The sequence below is a fragment of the Solanum verrucosum genome, unplaced genomic scaffold (assembly GCF_900185275.1).
Source record: "Solanum verrucosum unplaced genomic scaffold, falcon-dt-bn FXZP01001241.1, whole genome shotgun sequence".
Taxonomy (NCBI): Eukaryota; Viridiplantae; Streptophyta; class Magnoliopsida; order Solanales; family Solanaceae; genus Solanum; species Solanum verrucosum.
The window spans coordinates 115,785-137,111 of record NW_026019556.1 but is presented as its reverse complement, the minus strand read 5'-3'; the positions used below and the strand labels follow the sequence as shown (position 1 = coordinate 137,111).

At 37.7% G+C, this 21,327-nt stretch overlaps 1 protein-coding gene across 1 annotated transcript; it reads left to right on the top strand.

Moving 5' to 3' along the window:
• The first annotated feature begins 1,230 nt into the window (after nucleotides 1-1,230).
• LOC125814425 (histone deacetylase 14, chloroplastic-like) lies at nucleotides 1,231-5,644 on the top strand. Its single transcript, XM_049493902.1, has 3 exons — nucleotides 1,231-1,617; nucleotides 4,837-5,018; nucleotides 5,344-5,644. The coding sequence occupies exons 1-3, from the start codon at nucleotides 1,231-1,233 to the stop codon at nucleotides 5,642-5,644; spliced, it is 870 nt and encodes a 289-aa protein (XP_049349859.1).
• The last annotated feature ends 15,683 nt before the right edge of the window (nucleotides 5,645-21,327 follow it).

The following is a 21,327-nucleotide window of genomic DNA, read 5'->3' as shown; positions in this document are numbered from 1 at the left end:
GGTCATATATTTGTCATTCATATTTATAATTATTAGTCTTGGACTAAATATATATATTATATATATATATATATATATATATATTTGTTTTCTTTTCTCCCTTTGCGCCTTTTTTCATTAAAGCACACGCTTTGTTTGCACTTTACGCTTTAAGCCCCTACATACCTTAGAGATTTTTTGCGCTTTTCGCCTTTGATAACACTGTTCATCCTCGATTAACATGTTGTACAGTATAATACATGTAGTCATTATATCATGTAATACTTTCTTTCTCCAAAAATGTGACGGTCCCGCCATAATTTCAAAATGTGAATTTGGAGAACTACTATTCAACTCTCTAAAAATGAAGAATAGAGTTTAAAATAAAGAGGGGTTGGAGTGCCCATTCTCTATTTTACTCTCCAAATATAGAGAATGCAGAGTAAAATAGAGGTGGGTTGGAGATGGTCTGAGTTAACCAGGTCCTAATCAGTTGTCTTCCCAAAAGGAAGTTTTTGTGGCCAACTTTGAGGCTAGTATTGATACTGAAAATCTGGCATAGATTTCTAATAGTCTTCCATACACTGACCCCATATACAGTGCTGACTGCTTTGGTCTTCCACGCATCTTCTTCTCCACACTTCTCTTTAATTACCTTCTTTCAGAGTGATTGTCCTTCATTTGTATATCTCCATAACCACCTCATTACAAACTTTGATTTTGTTTCCTTGCATTCTTTATATCAAGTCCAGAAACTGTATTTCAGCCCGTTTCCATTTTAGGCCTAATTAGGGACTTTTAAGTCATTAATATGTAATAATTAGACCTAGTATAAATACTTGGTTTCCTAGAATAACTAGGGTTAGCTTACCTGTGATGATTGATGTATTTTGTGGAGTTGGATGGTATCCAAACATTGATTCAAGATTTTTAAGGGTGTTTTCAAGTGGATTGATTCTATTTAAGGATATCCTATAGTTTAGGAGTGCTGTTTAAGTGCACTAAGTAGGGTTGTTGATATCTGTCAATTGCTCTTGTTGGTACTTTTAAGTTGTATCTTTTCTAAATCCCTTTCAGTTGCTTTCTTAAGTTCTTATTAATCCTATCCTAGCTTACATCATGACATTTTAGGCAAGCGCCAAAATTGTAGGACATCATGAATGAGGATTAATCAGAAAACTCAGATCAGAAAAGCTAGTTGCTTCTTGTATGAGTCTACGACATCATCCTAAAGAGAATATTTCAGTTGTAATGTCTCAGTCTAAGCTGTTAGTAATATTTCAGTTTACTGGGAATACTTCGTTTAATGTAGCAATCAGTTCAGGGTGCGTTTTGTTGGTAAACTTCTCTCTCAAAGCTGGAGTAATTGTTTCATTTGATATTTCAGGTTGCAGCATCCAGAGTAAGCAAAGATCCTCCTGTCGCTTTTGCACTAATTCGACCTCCTGGTCACCATGCTGTTCCAAAGGGGCCATGGGATTTTGTGTGTTTGGAAATATTGTTATTGCTGCTCGTTATGCTCAAAGAATGCACGGATTGAAACGTGTTTTTATCATAGACTTTGATGTTCATCATGGAAATGGAACCAATGATGCCTTCTACGAGGACCCAGATATATTTTTCCTTTCAACTCACCAAGTAAGCTACACATTACATTGAACAAATTGCTTGGGAAATCTTGACGTTTTTACTTCTGAATCAACTGCTATTACAAAATGTAGTTTGAATGAACGAAAGAACATTCGGTTTTATCTAATAATTGAGCCAGATCTAGTGATCCACAAAAATGATTATTCTTGACACTATGTTCAGTTCAAGGGTGCTTGGGACTTGGTGATTACTCCTCAGACGCTTTCCTTCATTTTATTTGTTACAAATGAACAAAAATAAAACACATCAATTATGATTGTTGTCACGTCCCAAAATACCTCCTAGATGCAACTGAGATCTTCCAAGTGTTCTAAAAGTTCTGAAACTCAACCAAGCCCCTTGAGTACAAACTAAAACCATTCCAACAAGTCTCAAAATTCATTTTCAACTTATTTGAAGTCTCAAAACACATAATGAGATACATATACTAAAATGAAGGTGTTTGGTAGTTACAATTATCTTGTCCAACATCAGCAAGGTTAATTTTTGGTTTGGTGGATTTGTTTGGCTCTCCACTTCTTTCGGTGGAAGTGAAGATCAATGCACAAGTCATAGAAAACAAAAAAATTTCAAGTATCTTGGGTCCATAATCTAAGGAGATGGGGAGATTGATGAGGATGTCGTGCATCGTATTGGAACAGGGTGGGTGAAATGAAGGCTCATATCCAGGGTACTGGGTGATAATATTGTGTCACCAAGGCTTAAAGGTAAATTCTACAGTGTGTTGGTTAGACTGATATTTTTGTATGAGGCTGAGTGTTGGTTAGTCAAGAACGCGAACATTTAAATAATAAATGTAACGGAGATGAAGATGCTCAGATGGATGTATGGGCTTATTACAAGAGATATAATTAGAAACACGACGTTATACAGGGTAAGGTGGTAGTAGCGACTGTGGCAGACAAGATAGGGATACGAGGTTGAGATGGTTTGAGCATGTGAGGAGGAGGGGTGTATTGGCATGATGGGCAGATCATAGAGTATCTTGTAGGATCTACATTAAATATTCTCAATATGGAATATGTAAGATTGATTCTTGATCCGTTGTTACTTTTGATTTTGTTGGAAGCTTTTGTATTCTTAGTTATTCGCCAACAGTTAGTCCTAAGTATGTAGAGACTAAATACTTAGGGTTCTTGGTCTTGGTTATTTTAGCTTTTTTTTTTCTTATCATTGTGTTTTTTATTTTCGCAATTCAAAAACATGACTTCACATCGGTATGGTGTTATCAAAAGCAAAGAGCGCAAAATAACTCTAAGGTTCGTGGGGATTTAAGCGCAAAGTGCAAATAAAACGTGGGCTCTAATGAAAAAAGGCGCAAAGGGAGAAAAAAATACAAATTATATGTTTAGTCCAAGACAAATAATTTATAAGTATGAATGAAAAATGTAAGAACTAAGAAATTTGAAAAATAATTACGATAAAGTGAAATATCAATGACTTAGTATTGTCTCTTGAGAAGAGGTCCATTGGAAAGGAAAAGTATGTTTTAGAACCTTGATGATGACACTGAAACGAACATTAAGCGAGGCAAAACGTTCAACATGTTTTGAGCCTTGCTATAGGGCTTGAGTGCACTTTCAATAACACTGCATCAATTTGAGTCCTTCAATGTTCGTTCCACTAGAAAAATGTGGAACAAATTATTCTGCGTGGAAATTTTTGTTTCAACTATTTGTCACTGGAAAAAGAATTATGGGGCCATATAGATGGAAGTGATCCGAATTCTACAAAGTTAGGTCAGTGGAAAGTCAAAGATGCTCAAGTGATGACATGGAATTTAGGGTCAATTCACCCTCTTATTGTCCTTAATCTCAGGATATATAAGACTGCAAAGGCCATATAAGATTATTTATATAAGGTTTACAACCATGACAATAGCATAAGACACTTTCAGTTAAAGCATGAAATTGCTAATTACTCTTAACAAAGTCTTTCTATTCAGGATTTTTTTTTTTGGAGCTCAAAACTTAGGGCTAAATTTACTAATATTGTTTATGTTGAAATACGTGCTGAATCTCTTTCTATAATACAAGCAAAGCAAGCGAGACCAACTTTTTTTTGATGAAATTGCGATTTGATTTTGAGTGTTTGCTCTAACTTGATATATCGTGATCTGTCTCCCTCCTTGGATATCTATTTTAGGGAATTACTTCGTGTAGAGCAACGTCTTCTCACACAAAACGTTTTCAAGCAAGAAAATGTTCAGATTGTTGCATTTGCTGCTCAAGGAAGAAGATATGGTAGGGATATGAGCGTATTCAATGCTATAGTTGCAAGCAATATGTACTAGTAAGAAAATGTGAGAGGTTGACTATAACAAGAGTTGGGAAAAATAGAGGTATAGGCAGAAGAAGAACTAGGGAGAGGTGATTGGATAGGACATGTGGCAACTTCAGCTTACTGAGGACATGACGCTAGATAAGAAGATGTTGAGAGAGAGGATCAGACTAGAAGGTTAGTAGGTAGTTGAGTGTTGTCACATTGTGTGGGAGAGGCATGGAGCTAGCCCTTCTCCGCTTCTTCATATTATAGTATTATTTAGTAATCATGTAGTTTCTTATCTTCATTTGCCTTGTATCTTGTTATTAGATAGGGGGAGATGATTAGACATGCCCTAGATAAGAAAATGTGGAGGGTGAGGATTAGCTAGAAGGTTGGTATGGTAGGTAGCCGAGTGTTGTCATACTTTGTGTTGGAGAGGCATGGGGCTAACCTCCTCTCCGCTTCTCCTTATTAGTAGCATTATTTAGTAATCGCACTGTTTCTTTTCTTCAATGTGTAGTACTATCTGTTACTTTATTTGCCTTGTATCTTGTTATTTTGCTGTCATATTTTTGTGCTACCATGCAATCAGATTATTCTCTTTTCTTTCAAGCTGAGGGTTTATCGGAAACAACCTCTCTACCCCACAAAAGGTACGGGTGAGGTCTGCCTATAGCCTACCTTATCCAGACCCCACTTGTGGAATCACATTGGGTATGATATTGTTATCTTCTTTTACCTACTACATTACAAAGAAACAACCTTCACCCCTGCTGATGCGCTCCTCGTTTCACCTCATTCAAACGTTGTGTTTAGAGGAAAACAGGATTTCTGTCATTATATGCCAGCTATGCACCTCGATGTGTAGAATTAATACAGTCTGGAACTTAACAATTGCATGGATTTTATCAGTCATGCTCACTTATCCTTGGATCGATGTAGGCTGGAAGTTATCCAGGGACTGGTAAGATAGATCAAATTGGTAGTGGAAATGGTGAAAGATCAACACTAAATCTCCCTTTACCTGGAGGATCAGGTGATACAGCAATGCGAACAGTTTTTGATGAAGTTATTGTACCATGTGCTCAAAGGTTCAAGCCAGATATAATCCTTGTTTCAGCTGGGTAATTTTCTTGTCTGTCAAGATAGTCTCAACATTCGAAATATAAAACGAAACATATGACTTAAACACAGTTCCTTTTACTTTTCTTACTGTTCTGCTACTCTGTGGTTCCTTTTTCTTTTGACGTGAATAATGGATCATGTATTATGCTTGTGTTTTCTGCTAAACTAGCAATGTAATGAGGGCGGAATATTATTCACTACTCTCATGCCTCTGTTTCTGGTCTTGAAATGTTGTTAGCAGAAAAGGATGTTAAAACATAAAGATAGGACTTTCTGATTTCTTATCTAACGTAATTGAACTAACGTGTCGTCTAAAATTTTCAGGTATGATGCCCATCTGTTGGATCCACTTGCCAGCTTACAGATCACAACAGGAACATATTACATGCTAGCCTCCAGCATTAAGCAACTTGCAAGAGATTTGTGTGGGGGACATTGCGTGTTTTTCTTAGAAGGGGGATATAATCTCAGTTGTCTGTCAAATTCAGTTGCAGAATCATTTCGTGCTTTACTTGGGGATCGGAGCTTGGCTTCAGAGCTAGACGATCCATCCTATTTGCACGAAGAACCATTGAAGAAGGTGAAGCAGATTATTGAAAAAGTAAAGCAAATACATTCCTTTTGAAAGCTTATATTGACAGTGGTCTAGAATTATTATACAGCTTTGTATAGGACACCATGACTTTTCTATAATTTGTATGCAGCTTTTTTTAGTATATACGATATAAATTATATTAATGTTGTAAATTCGTAACAAAATTTGTTAAAAGTACAAGCTAAAATTGATGAACGCCCATTCTATTTAATTATTTCTTTCTAGGATAACAAATGCTTATATATTGTATGATCCTGCAGAAGAATTGATGTACATATATATATATATGAAGGAAAAATGCAACTTTTGGTATTTCCTCTTCGTTGTAACTGTTCTTTTTCTTTTTTCATTTTTTTTTTTAATTTCCTCTTAATTTGGTTTATGAAAATAAAAAAGAAATCCATCAAAGGTGTTTTAGTAACTCAACTTTTGATTTTTGTTCCCACTTTTAGTATTGTGTTATATTATGTTATGATATGATGATTCTGTTCTAGCAGAGTATATCCCGTTCTCAATTTGAGAATAATATGAAATCGAATTTGATGATTCTATCAATGAACTCTCATACACAATGATTAACGATGATTTACTCTTTAGATATCAAACTCTCATACACAGTAATCAAGAAAATCTAAAGAGTTGACATCCCCTAACCATTAGACTTCTATAGTAGAGAAATCTAGTAAACATTGAAACCTGTAACATCCGACAATTTAAAATGAATATGAAGAAGCTTGAAATTGGAAGTAGTCATTTTTTTGGAAAAATTCAGAATCTGGAAAATTTGGCTAAGTGTGGAAATCAGTGAGTTTTTGGCCAACTTTGAGTAGTCGTAACTCCTATCTCAGGATGAGTTAGGAGTAGTTCCAGTTATGGTTGTGAAGCTTGTAGAATGATCTTTCCAACGCCACCGAGTTTGCTCAATTCCGAGTTCGTATGAGCGAGTTATGCCCTTTGAAAGTTGGGCAGTTGGCAGGGAGTCCGTCCGGAAATTTAAGGGCATTTTGGTCTTTTCACAAATCATTTCTTTTGAGGTTATATTGTTGTGTTAGGCTGTTTGTGGATCATTTTTGTTCCATTTTAAAAGTGAGAAAGTTAGGGTTCTTGAGAGTGAAGAAGAGAAGAAGAGGAGAAAGAGGAGATCAACAAGTTTCCGTCGTGAAATTTCGTCGGGGGTGATCCCTATCAAGGTATGTGAGTTATTTAGTGTGGGTTGATCCTTTCCCCCACACACCAAAGTCATTTTATAATTTGAGAAAATATTGGATTTGTTGGTGAAGTTGTTGAAGTTGTTAGTTGTTGTTGATGTTGTTAGTTGTGTTGTGGAAGTTATTGTTGGTTGTGGGACATGATTTGGTTGTGTTCTTGAGTTGAATCTCTTGTATGTTGAGGGATTTTATGATCCTTAGTGTTGGTTGGTTCATACCCCCACACACCAACTCGTTTTTAATTCCAAGAAAAGATTTATTTTGGTTGTTGAAGTTGTTGGTTGTGTTGTTGAAGTTCTTGCTGATTTGGGACAGGATTTGGTTGTGATTTTGCTGCTGGAACCTTTGAGGTTGAGAGGGTTTAGAGTTGGATAGAAACAAGGGGAAAAAGTCGGATTTTTGGGGGAAAAGGGCTGGGCTGTTGCGCCAGCCAGCACACCCAAAAAAGGGATGCTGAACTTTCCCCTTGGGGCAGAACGCCCAGCAGCCCCTCTGAAGTTTGAGGGCTGGCGCCCCGCGCCTCTTAGAGCGCCAAGGACGCCAATCCTTCCCGTTACCTTCATTCCCCACTTTTTCATACATGTTCCTAAGTATTATATCTATGTTTCCTAGTTGTTTCCAACACTCCAAGGTACTTCTAAAAGTCAAGAACTCATCCGTAACATGTGATCAAACACCTTGAATCCAAAATTCCAATTCAAGGAGAGTTAGTTAGAAGTCAAGTAAAGTTAGAAGTCAAGTGATGTTAAGAGTTAAGCTTAGAAGTGAAGTAAGTCAAAGCAAGTTTTTAAAGTTGTTCAAGAGTCTTTAGTGAATATTTTAGCTTCATTTTTAAGACTCGAGTTTCAAGTCAAGTCAAAAGTATTGAGTTTCAAGTCAAGTCAAAAGTTAAGAGTTTCATGTTAAGTTAGGAGTTTCACATCAAGCCAAGAGTTCAAGTAAAGTAAAGAGTTTAAAGTTGGGTTCATTTCTCAAAGTTATTAGGGAACTATGTATTCCCAAAGAAGTTTTAAATAAATGTTTTTACATTTAAACAAGGTTGGAAACTAAGATTCCAAAAGAGCCTTCGGGCTAGTTTTTGAGTAATTATCTCATATCAGCAGGAATAAATATGTTTAAAAAACATAAGAGCCAGTACATTTTTGGGAGTAGTATCGAGCACCGAATTGGGGGAGCGTTCAAAGAACCCACAGCCCCCATAGAACCATGTTAGCCACCATGGGTAGAAAAGGATCATACTTTTTAGATGAATCCTTTTCAAATTAGACTAGTGGATCCATTAGGGAGTTCAGGTCTTATACCTTTGGCCGGGTTTAAGATGCTCTGGCAGCGTGAGGTCGGTCGTTGTATCATCACTATAGCTCTTATATGATGGTTGTCGGTTAGAGAAACTCCCACAACAGTTATTGTATTTTCATACACAGAGATTATTGTATTTTTATATACATAGTTCATTGTATTTCTATATACATTTCAGGCTTATTGTATCTTTGTATACACACAGAGTTTATAACAAGTTTTAAGCAGTCTTTCTTTATATCACACTTGTTTTAAATTGCCTTATATTGAAAGAAGTCAGTCAGGTTGAGTTGAGTTGAGCAAGGTAAACTTTTCAGTTTCTTCCAAATTCCTTCTAGCCTATGTTGCTTAGTTTTCCAGCTCGCATACTCGTACATTCCATGTACTGATGCCAGTTGGCCTGCATCGTCTTATGATGCAGATACAGGTACCCCGGATCAGCATCCTGCACGTTGTTGATCCAGCTGAGCACTCCAGAGTCAGTGGTGAGCCTCCTTGCATTCCGGAGGACTCAATTATTTTGTGTTCTTAGTTTTTGTTTTATTAGGATGTTGCGGGGTCTGTCCCAACATCCATCTCAGTATTTTAGAGGCTTCATAGACAGACAGTCAGTCAGTTAGTTTTGAGTCTCTCATCTATATATATATGTAAATATTCTATTTTGAGATTCGAGTTGCCTTTATGGCGATATTTTATAAGTTAAGTTGTTTTGTAATATTGCATTGCATTGAGTTATTCTGTTGGGTTAGGTTTCCGCTGAGTTAAGAAAGCCAGGCCAAGGGTTCGCTTGGGGCCAGAAATGGTCTCTGGGTTCCGGTCTCGCCCAGGGTGTAGGCTCGGGGCGTGACAAAACCCTTCTCATGTTCAAGTACTTATGTCACAAACTTAAAAGTAGAAAATCCTCCCTTTAGTTTGAATTGCTTGCATGAAGAATGAGCGAACAAGTAAAAGTACATGAAGATGATAGATCGATGTGAGGTCTCCTACTTATCGATTATTACTTTGACCTTTTTTTTAGTTACAGCTACGAAAAGGAATTATGTGTATCAAATCAGGAGAGCACAATATTATCATCTCCAGAAAAATGGTCCACATTCTCTTTCATGATTAGCCAAAGGGAATATGGAGAACTCTTACCTTAACTACACTTCCATCTTCAACATTGGTGTATCTTACTTCTATAGGCAAAGACTATTTAAGTAAGAAAATTGTAATGCAAGTGAAGAGTGAGTCTTTAATGGAGATAAAGTAAATTTGGAAGATTTTCTTAATTTGTATGGTCAAAGTGATTTCACAATATCGTTTTAACAACAAAATATTGAAAAGTGCGAGGAAATATAGGTGGAATGCTTTACATACAGACAACATATCGGGATAACTCGAGAAATAAAAACTTTCAATTAATTGAGGACAAAGAATGGGAGAAAAAAGGAAGAATTCCTAGATTAGAACAATGGAATATTTATAGGAATTGTAGTTAAGAGTTCTTTAAGTTACAATCTTACTAAAAAGGTCAAGAAAGAAAAATATTACCTAACCTTAAAAATAATTAATGGATAAAATAGCATTCCAAATTTCTATTATAACGTGCTTCACGACTCTTCTTTTCCATAGTTACCACTTCTACGGGTTCATCATTCGTTAGACCATAATCGGTTAATTCATCACAAAGTTGCTTAGGTAAAATGTCAAACTTCACCATTTTCAACTCTTTCGAGAAGAGATTTAAACCCGTTGAACCAAGTTGTTCACGATTAGTAAAGAAAAAAACATTTCATTGAAACGGGATGGGAAAGTTCTACACACACATTAATCATTGAGTCATCAAGAGCATAGTTTTAGTATAATAGCAAGAAAATAATTTGATTTTCCTGAAACTACAAAGTTTAAATGGAAAGAGCTAAAAAATACTAGTAGGGACTAGGGAGTGTATCAGTTCCACTTCCTTTAGAACTATCCCAAAGATATCAAGAGATAAATCAATCAATATGATATTGTCGTTAATGCTGAAATGATTATGGTGATTCATCCAGGTTTGTGGCCAAACTTCTGAAGATCACCATAACTTTTTGTAAGGCAATTAGTCACAATTTATGACCAATTTTTATAAACATCACCATAACTTGGTGCTGATGAAGTCTTGGCCAATTACAAATTAAAAGTCTTGGCACCCCACAAGAATTTTTCTCCTGTTTATGACAAAACAATTATTTTTGCACTATTTTTTCTAACTAGATCTAAATTGAAATAACAACATACAAAGATTTTATTTGTTCAAATCCCTCAAAAGAGTCAATATGCTAACACGCTTGAAAACCATTCATTGTGACAAAATACAATTTAGTTAACTTCGGTAGCTCACTCATCTAAATCGACCACAGTTTCAAAGCTTGATTCAAAGTCTACGGGTGTCAAATGAGTGGGTTGAGCTTAATCTGGATGGGTCAAGATGATTGAGTTAATAAATGGTTGAATCGTTAACTCACCCAACAGTTACTTCTTTTGAGATGGATTGAGTCAAGACGAGCTAATCAATGGGTATCAAATAAGTGTGTTGGGAGAATTTAGGTACGTCAACATGGATAAGTCAATAAATAAATGACTCTCAACCCAATGGATAGTTCAATGTGCTCATCAGCGTCTGTGGATCATCCAAGACACATTAGCATGAAGCACTCCTCATGTTTCTACCGAAGTTTGACACCAATATCCTTCTCAGAAGAATAGATGGGGCAATTCGGGTGGTCATTAGCCCACCCAAAGGTTATTTTTGTTGAGATGGATTGGGTCAAGATAGACTAAAAATGGGTACCCAAATTTGAAGTTTCACCATAACAATATAGTTCTTTTTTCTTTTTGAAAATTTTCTATACAAGATTTTGGCAACAAATCCATCAAAATTAAAACATGAAACAATGATCGCCTAAAAATCTTTGTTTTGTTACTATCAAAATTTTGAAACAACAAAGAATCAAAATAAAATGGAAGTCTTGACACTGTAACAAACTAAGAAATTACCTCTTTTTGCAGCATGTAACCCCATTATTCTTGACGTTCCAGCCAGAGGAAGAGGGAACTCAACCCCCCCCCCCCACCCCTCCCTCACCCCCTTCCTCATTGGAAGTTCTTCTTTTAACTTTAAAATGAAACAATGTTTTGGTGGGTGTAACAATTTTAGTTGTGCCAAGTTAATGTTTGTTTTATGAAATTTGTCTTCAATTAGGTGCAAAGTTTGAATTGAAGTTAAGGGGAGGGGAGGGCAATAACACTATGGTTTATGCCTGAAAAGTGGACATGGAATTTTCTCTCTTTTTGTTGCGTTTTGATTTTGATTTTTTAAAGAATCAATTTCGCGAGGTGAGTTTATTCCGACCTTTTGTGAAGTCAGTTTGTTTAGATCAGTTTGAGGCCTTTTTTTAGTAGTGAACAACATATTCAATATAATCTTACAGTTCAATCTAGGAAGTAGGATGTACAAAGATCTTACCCCCTACCTTTGCGGGATAAAGATGTTGTTTCTAATTGATCCACAATTCAAATATGGGTTTATCCGGACTTCTTTTGAAGTCGGTTTTCTTAGTAGTGAACAACATATTCACTATAATCTCACAAGTGAGTTTGAGGAGGATAAGATGTACACATATTTTACCCCCATCATTGCGTGATAAAAATGTTGTTTCTAATATAGACCCACGATTCGAAAGAAAAAGTTTATGGAACATGGTTGTAAAGAAAAAATATGACACCAAAATAGCAATAGAGAAAACAAATTTAAATTTACTCGTAGATATTCTTTGAGTGATTAGATAGTATCGTTTTTGTCAATAAAATATTTCAGGATGATATATATTTATATGTGAAAATCAAGTAGTTTTTGTTGGTGAAATTACAAAATTACAATTGAAAATAAAATGAAGAAAATAAATTATCTTTAGGATGAGGTGTGGATATCTCGCTCTCTTCAAGGAGATTCAAGCCCGCGACAACAAATCTTTTCACCAGTCTAGTAGTAATATTCCTCTTGATTTGACCCCTCTAGGACACAACACATCCCAACCACAAAGTCCAACTTAGCAAACTCTGGACAAGAGTTGAGTCTAAAGCTCCATAAAAAGAACACTCCCCTTCAACTAATATGGACTTTCCTTTTTCACCCACTTTAGTGAACTCTATATTTTCTTATACACCAAAACAAAGTAAGACCATCACTATTTATAGGGAGGAAATTCTTCCTTGCAATGAATAGGAAGATTATGGGGTAGTGAATTGGGTAGATAAATGGCCTAGTGCGAGGTTGCATGAGTTACAAGGCATAAAATGGTAGAATAATGAGTGGAATAATAGAGTTTCAAGGAGAAGTTATAGCCATGGCTGACCACATTCAGTCACTAAACAAAAGACATTTACTCCACCCGTTCTACTAACACAAGAGGTTGATGCAAATCACATACCAAACAATTGTTCACAACATCAACTGAATTGTGTTAATACAATTATGTGACTTTTTTTCATTCAAACCACAAAACTGTGAAATATTATCAGAACAACAAAACAAAAGAAATTTAATTCACCTAAAACTCACCTAGAAACTCGACCACCTTCTTGTAAGCTTCACTCATTTTTTCTTTGTCGTTCTTCTTTGTTGCCCTTTGCAATCATAATCCGGATCATTCTTGAATTCGCAAGCCAACTTATTTCTCACTCTTGCACTCCTTCTGACCAATGACTCACCTTCTTGAGCTTTGTTACGTGCATTATATGCTCTTTTCTCCATTTTTTGTTTGGCCAACATTGGGTTACTTGCTGCAGCTAAGCCACACACAATTTCACTACAAAATAAGGATTTCTAACCCATTTCTCTCACAATAATGCCTTTGAGTTCAAGCGCGACAGAATACTGAAGAGTTTCATTTGGGTAATAAACAATGGCGTATTTGAAAATCAATAAGAGACCTCTAAAGAAATTGACGATTTCCAAGACCGAATAAACATTTTTTTCTAACTTGTTTTGAATAATCTATAAATCCATATGCTGCTTAATTTGTTTAAAATAATATAGATCTTCCTGGAAAAATATAAATATTATCACTAATAAGGAATATATAATCCATGTTTTATGATCCTTATACTATAAATTTGACCTCACAATGTGTTTAAAAATTAAAAAAAATTACTTTTGGTATTAAACATGTCAGATATTCCTTTCTTTCCGATTTTATGTAACACCATTTTATTATCAATCTTGTTAAATATAAATGACATGACTCAATATTTGAAAAGAATCAAGTTATAAATTTCCATTTTACCATTAGTGAGAAGTTTTATAGTCACACAAATATTACAAAGTATTTAAGACCACAAGTTTCATAATACTTTGTTTTGTGTTGAGTCAAATTAAACATGTCCACAAATATAAAAAAAATTGAAGTTTAAAGTTAATCATGTTTCAATTAAGAAAATACTATTTTTTTTTTCATAATAGAACAAAGAGGAAAGACCTCACATGAAATAGAAGAAACGAAGTATTCTTTTTAATTCTCAAAGTTTTAGTTCGAAATTAAAGTACAAATATAAAGTTAACAAACCACAACATAAAGATTAACAATTTATTTACCTGACTGGGAAGTCGAGATTCAAAAAGACAACAATGCTTGTGAGATCTCACTACATCAAGGATTTTTATGAACTCTTGATTAATATTCTCCATTTTTTCATTAGATTTGTCATCACTTTTTTCCTCATTTAACTTTATTCTTTCTTCAGCTTCATGTTTAAAAATATTCGGAGATTTTTCCCTACATAAACATAACATAAATAAAGATATCAGTAATCAAAGTACTTTTTTTGATATCAAACTTATAATAAAAATATAGATATATATAATTTCACCCTTGTAACATCCGACAATTTGAAGTGGCTTAGAAGGAGCTTGAAATTCGGAAATAGTCATTTTTGGAAAAATGACGAATCTGGAAATTTGGCTAAGTGTGGAAATCAATGAGTTTTTGGCCAACTTTGAGTAGTCGTAACTCCTAGCTCAGGATGAGTTAGGAGTAGTTCCAGTTATGGTTGCGAAGCTCGTGGAATGATCTTTCCAACGCCACCGAGTTTGCTCGATTCCGAGTTCGTATGAGGGAGTTATTCCCTGTAGAAGCTGGGCAGTTGGAAGGGAAATCCATCCGGAAATTTAAGGGCATTTTGGTCCTTTCACAAATTATTTATTTTGAGCTCATATTGTTGTATTAGGATGATCTTTGGATCATTTTTGTCCCATTTTTTTGAAGAGAAAGAGTTAGGGTTCTTGAGAGTGAAGAAGAGAAGAAGGAGAAGAAGAAGAAGAGAAGAAAGAGGAGAAAGGAGATCAACAAGTTTCCGTTGTGGATTTTCGTCGGGGGTGATCCCTATCAAGGTATGCGAGTTTTTCCGTGTGGGTTGATCCTTTCCCCCACACACACCAAGTTTATTCCATGCTTTGAGAAAAGATTGGGAGTTTGTTGTTGAAGTGTTGAAGTTGTTAGTTGTTAGTTGTTGTTGATGTTGTTGGTGGTGTTGTTGAATTTATTGTACGTTGTGAGACATGATTGGGTCGTATATTTAAGTTGAAACCTATTGTATGTTGAGGGAATTACGATTCTAAGAGTTATGACCCTTTTAAAGTTGAATCACCATCATTCGCAGCAAATTATGGGCTGTCGATCCCCATCCACGGGCCTGACCTACGGACCGTATATCAATCGACGGTCCGTACTGGTCAACCGTCGATTGGGATAGAAGTTGGGGTTATGGGGCGTCGATCTACGGTCGCGACCTACGGTCCGTGACCTGACCTACGGATCGTAAGTCCGTACCGTAGGTCAACACTTAGTCCTTTTTTTTTTCTTCAATGAATTCTGGGGAAAAATCTCTGACGCGATCCACGGACCTGCAGTACGGACCGTAAGTCCATCTACGGTCCGTCGATGGCGTCCGTAGGTTCCACCTGTGTCACCAGAAACCTGAAGTCTCAGCCAAGTTTCCCCGTTTCTTTTCTCACTTTTTCATGCAAGTTCCAAAGTATTATACCTATGTTTTATAGTAGTTTCCGACACTCCTAAGTACATCTAAGCGTTCAAGGATCCCTCCTCAACATGTGATCGAATACCTGGAATTCATAATTCCGATTCAAGGAAAAATAGTCAGAAGTCAAGTAAAAGAGTTTAGAGTTTCAAGTTGAGTAAGAGTCTCAGTTTCAAGTTAAGTCATGAGTTTAAAGTTGAGTTCTTTTCTCAAAGTTATTAGGGAACTATGTATTCCCAAAGAAGTTTTAAATAAATGTTTTTACATTTAGACAAGGTTGGAAACTGAGTTTTCCAAAGGAGCCTTCGGGCTAGTTTTTGAGTAATTATCTCATATCAGCAGGAATAAATATGCTTTAAAAACATAAGAGCCAATACGTTTTTGGGAGTAGTATCGAGCACCGAATTGGGGGAGCGTTCAAAGAACCCACAGCCCCCATAGAACCATGTTAGCCACCATGGGTAGAAAAGGATCATGATTTTTAGATGAATCCTTTTCAGATTAGACTAGTGGATCCATTAGGCAGTTCAGGTCTTATAATTTTGGCCGGGTATAAGATGCTCTGGCAGCGTGAGGTCGATCGCTGTATCATCACTAGCTCTTATGTGATGGTTGTCGGTTAGAGAGGCTCCCACAGCAGTTATTATATTTTCATATGCAGAGATTATTGTATTTTTATATACATCAGTTCATTGTATTTCTATATACATTTCAGGCTTATTGTATCTTTGTATACATACAGAGTTTATAGCATATTTTAAACAGTCTTTTTTTATATCGCACTTGTTTTAAAATTGCCTTGTATTGAAAGAAGTCAGTCAGGTTGAGTTGAGTTGAGCCAGGTAAGCTATTCAGTTTATTCCAGATTTTCCTTCTAGCCTTTGTTGCTTAGTTTTCCAGCTCGCATACTCGTACATTCCATGTACTGATGCCAGTTGGCCTGCATCGTTTGATGATGCAGATTCAGGTACCCCAGATCAGCTTCCGGCACGTCGTTGATCCAGCTGAGCACTCCAGAGTCAGTGGTGAGCCTCCTTGCATTTTGGAGGACTCAATTATTTTTTGTTCTTAGTTTTTGGTTTTATTAGGATGTTGCGGGGTCTGTCCCAACATCCATCTCAGTATTTTAGAGGCTTCATAGACAGACAGTCAGTCAGCTAGTTTGAGTCTCTTATATATATATATATATATATGTAAATATCCTATTTTGAGACTCGGGTTGCCTTATGGCCATACTTTTTATGTTAAGTTGTTTTGCAATATTGCATCGCATTGAGTTATTCTGTTGAGTTAGGTTTCCGCTGAGCTAAGAAAGCCAGGCCAAGGGTTCGCTTGGGACCAGGAATGGTCTCCGGGTGCCGGTCCCGCCCAGGGTGTAGGCTCGTGGCGTGACAAACTTGGTATCAGAGCAAAGAGTTCAAGAGTCCTAGGGAGTCTATGAAGCCGTGTCTGTAGAGTCCTAGTTATCGGTGTGAAGCGCGCCACATCTATAATTGGGAGGCTGCAATATTTAGGAAGATTTCTCATTTCTTTCACACTCATTTCATGCGTTAGAGTTAATCTCTAAAGAGTTTCCTTCTAATTCACGCTGGCGCGTGTTTCAGATAGTCATGCCTCCACGAAGAGTTGGCAGAGGGCGTCTTCCCAGACGTTATGTTAATGAGCAAGAGTTACCTGATGCACCTGGAGTGCAAGATCATAGGGAAGTTTCTAATGCCGAGTTCAGAGAGGCAATTAGAATGTTGAGTCAAGCTGTAACTAATCAGATTGGTCAGCAAAGGGGAGCTCGACAGGAAGGAGCTAACACTTCTAGGATTCGTGAGTTCTTGGGAATGAATCCTCCGAGTTTCATGGGTTCGAGCACTACTGAGGATCCAGAGGATTTCATTGAGGAGTTGAAGAAGATTTTTGATGTGATGCATGTGGCAGATACTGAGCGGGTTGAACTAGCTGCGTATCAGCTGAAGGATGTTGCTAGAACATGGTTTGACCAGTGGAAAGGGGGCAGAGTTGAGAATACACCACCTGCGAGTTGGGCCTGTTTTGAAGAAGCTTTCTTGGGGCATTTCTTTCCTCGAGAATTGAATGAGGCTAAGGTACGTGAGTTCCTCACACTTAAGCAGGAGTCCTTGAGTGTTCATGAGTATAGTCTGAAGTTCACACAACTATCCCGCTATGCTCCGGAGATGGTTGCGGACATGAGGAATAGAATGAGCTTGTTTGTTGTGGGGCTGTCTCGGTTGTCAAGCAAGGAAGGTAAGGCTGCAATGCTTATCGGGGACATGGATATATCAAGGTTGATGGTTTATGTGCAACAGGTTGAGGAAGAGAAGCTGAGGGACAGAGAAGAGTTCAGAAGCAAGAAAGCTAAGATCGGGAATGAGTCCGGGCAGTAGAGAGGAAATTCAAACCGTTCCTCCTTTCAGCAAAGACAACAGGGACCTGCTCCATCATTTGCTAGAGCACCTGCACCTAGATACAAAGGTGAATTTAATGTTCAAAATTCGAAGGACGTCAGGGCTAGACCAGCACAATCTTCGGGTAGTGTGGCGCAAGGGAGTAGTAAGCCTCCGGTCTGCGCCAAATGTGGTAGGAACCACTCAGGTATTTGTCGAGAGGGCTCCCTTGGTTGTTTCAAGTGTGGTCAGAATGGGCATTTCATGCGAGAGTGTCCAAAGAATAGGCAGGGTAATGGAGGCAATAAAGCACAGTCTTCTTCAGTTGTCCCACCAGGCAGGACGACACCTAGAGGAGCTACTTCTAGTGTAGGTGGAGGAGCAAACCGCCTTTATGCTATCACCAGTCGCCATGAGCAAGAGAATTCTCCGAATGTTGTAACTGGTATGATCAAAGTCTTTGCTTTTAATGTGTATGCTTTGCTAGACCCAGGAGCAAGTTTATCTTTTGTAACTCCTTATGTTGCAAATCAGTTTGAGGTTCTTCCTGAAAGACTTTGTGAACCCTTTTGTGTTTCTACACCTATTGGGGAGTCTATTCTAGCGGAAAGAGTTTATCGAGATTGTCCTGTTTCTATCAATCACAAGAGCACCAAGGCTGATTTGGTTGAGTTAGACATGGTAGATTTTGATGTCATTCTAGGTATGGATTGGCTTCATGCTTGTTATGCATCGATAGATTTTAGAACTCGAGCAGTCAAGTTTCAGTTTCCGAATGAGCCAGTCATAGAGTGGAGTAGCAGTTCAGCAGTGCCTAAGGGTCATTTTATTTCGTACCTTAAGGCAAGAAAGTTAGTTTCGAAGGGTTGTATCTATCACTTAGTCCGAGTTCTTGACTCTAGTGTTGAGATACCTCATTTCCAGTCAGTTCCTATAGTAAGAGAGTTTCCAGAAGTTTTTCCTGATGATCTACCCGGAATTCCTCCTGAGAGAGAAATAGATTTCGGCATAGATCTCATTCCAGATACTCGTCCTATCTCAATTCCGCCATATAGAATGGCACCAGCAGAGTTGAAAGAGTTGAAGGAGCAGTTGAAAGATCTCCTAGAAAAGGGTTTCATTCGACCAAGTGTCTCGCCTTGGGGCGCTCCGGTTTTGTTTGTGAGAAAGAAAGATGGTTCCCTTAGAATGTGTATAGACTACCGCCAGTTGAATAAGGTTACCATCAAGAACAAGTACCCTCTTCCGAGGATTGATGATCTTTTTTATCAGCTTCAGGGTGCCACTTGTTTTTCAAAGATTGACCTCCGATCAGGCTATCATCAGTTAAGGGTAAGGGAATGTGATATCCCAAAGACAGCTTTTAGAACCAGGTATGGTTATTATGAGTTTTTGGTCATGTCCTTTGGTTTGACCAATGCGCCCGCAGCTTTCATAGATTTGATGAATAGAGTCTTCAAACCTTATTTAGATATGTTTGTTATTGTCTTTATTGATGATATACTAATCTATTCAAGGAATGAAGAAGATCATGCTAGTCATCTCAGAACAGTTCTTCAGACTTTGAAAGACAGGGAGTTGTATGCCAAGTTCTCTAAGTGTGAGTTTTGGCTTAAGTCTGTGACGTTCCTAGGCCACATTGTGTCCGGTGATGGAATTAAAGTTGATACTCGGAAAATTGAGGCAGTGCAGAATTGGCCTAGACCCACATCTCCAACTGAAATTAGGAGTTTCTTGGGATTAGCTGGCTATTATAGAAGGTTTGTTGAAGGGTTCTCGACTATTGCATCTCCTTTGACAAAGTTGACTCAGAAGGCGGTGAAATTCCAATGGTCCGAAGCTTGTGAGAAAAGCTTTCAGGAATTGAAAAAAAGATTGATTACAGCTCCAGTTTTGACGCTACCAGAAGGTACTCAAGGTCTTGTGGTGTATTGTGATGCATCTAGAATTGGTTTGGGTTGTGTCTTAATGCAGAATGGCAAAGTTATAGCTTATGCCTCCAGACAGTTGAAGGTTCATGAGAGGAACTACCCAACCCATGACTTAGAGCTAGCTGCTGTAGTATTTGCTTTGAAGATATGGCGTCATTACTTGTATGGTGTGCATGTCGACATTTTCACTGATCACAAGAGCCTTCAATATGTGCTTACTCAGAAAGAGCTTAATCTCAGACAGCGGAGGTGGTTAGAGTTACTCAAGGATTATGACCTGAGCATTCTTTACCACCCAGGTAAGGCTAATGTTGTGGCTGATTCCTTGAGCAGGTTGTCTATGGGTAGCACCGCCCATATTGAAGAAGGAAGGAGAGGGTTAGCAAAAGATGTGTACAGACTGGCATGCCTGGGAGTCAGTTTTACAGATTCCGCAGAAGGAGGAATAGCAATGACGAGCAGGGCCGAGTCATCATTAATGTCAGAAGTGAAAGAAAAGCAAGATCAAGATCCCATTTTGCTTGAGTTAAAGGCAAATGTTCAGAAGCAAAGAGTATTAGCTTTTGAACAAGGGGGAGATGGTGTATTGAGATATCAAGGTAGATTGTGTGTACCTAAGGTAGATGGACTCCAAGAGAAGGTTATGGAGGAAGCTCACAGCTCCAGATATTCCGTTCATCCAGGTTCCACCAAGATGTATCGTGATTTACGTGAAGTTTATTGGTGGAATTGCATGAAAAAGGGCATTGCTGAGTTTGTTGCTAAGTGTCCAAATTGCCAACAAGTGAAAGTTGAACACCAAAGGCCCGGTGGTTTGGCCCAGAGGATAGAACTTCCAGAGTGGAAGTGGGAGATGATCAATATGGATTTCATCACAGGGTTGCCAAGATCTCGCAGACAACATGATTCTATTTGGGTGACTGTCGACAGAATGACAAAGTCAGCTCATTTTCTACCGGTAAAGACTACCAATACAGCAGAAGATTATGCCAAGTTGTATGTTCAAGAGATAGTGAGACTTCATGGAGTCCCAATCTCCATTATTTCAGATAGAGGTGCACAGTTTACTGCACAGTTCTGGAAATCTTTTCAGAAGGGCTTGGGTTCAAAGGTGAACTTAAGTACTGCCTTTCATCCTCAGACTGATGGGCAAGCAGAACGCACTATTCAGACCTTAGAGGATATGTTGAGGGCTTGTGTAATTGACTTCAAAGGTAGTTGGGATGATCACCTACTTCTAATAGAATTTGCCTACAACAACAGTTATCACTCTAGCATCCAGATGGCTCCATATGAAGCTCTTTATGGGAGAAGATGTAGATCTCCTATTGGATGGTTTGAGGTTGGTGAAGCACAGTTGATAGGACAAGATTTAGTTCACCAAGCTATGGAGAAAGTGAAAGTGATTCAAGAGAGGTTGAAAACGGCACAGAGTCGTCAGAAATCCTACGCTGATGTTAGGAGAAGGGCGTTAGAGTTTGAAGTAGATGATTGGGTATATTTGAAGGTTTCACCCATGAAAGGCGTTATGAGGTTTGGTAAGAAGGGGAAACTCAGTCCCCGGTATATTGGACCTTACCGCATAGCCAAGAAGATTGGCAATGTTGCTTATGAGTTGGAGTTACCACATGAACTAGCAGCGGTTCATCTAGTATTTCACATCTCCATGTTGAAGAAGTGCATAGGCGATCCTTCATTGATCCTACCGACTGAAAGTATAAGGATCAAGGATAACTTATCTTATGAGGAGATTCCTGTTCAAATTTTAGATCGGCAAGTTCGTGGGTTGAGAACAAAGGATGTAGCCTCAGTTAAGGTCCTTT

What these genes read in the sequence shown, in the direction of transcription:
- LOC125814425 (XM_049493902.1), top strand. Translation starts at nt 1,231, where the DNA reads ATGTCTCAGTCTAAGCTGTTAGTAATATTTCAGTTTACTGGGAATACT. An exon ending in TTTTCCTTTCAACTCACCAA is followed by an intron (nt 1,618 to 4,836) that starts GTAAGCTACACA and finishes GGATCGATGTAG; the next exon opens with GCTGGAAGTTATCCAGGGAC. An exon ending in ATAATCCTTGTTTCAGCTGG is followed by an intron (nt 5,019 to 5,343) that starts GTAATTTTCTTG and finishes TAAAATTTTCAG; the next exon opens with GTATGATGCCCATCTGTTGG.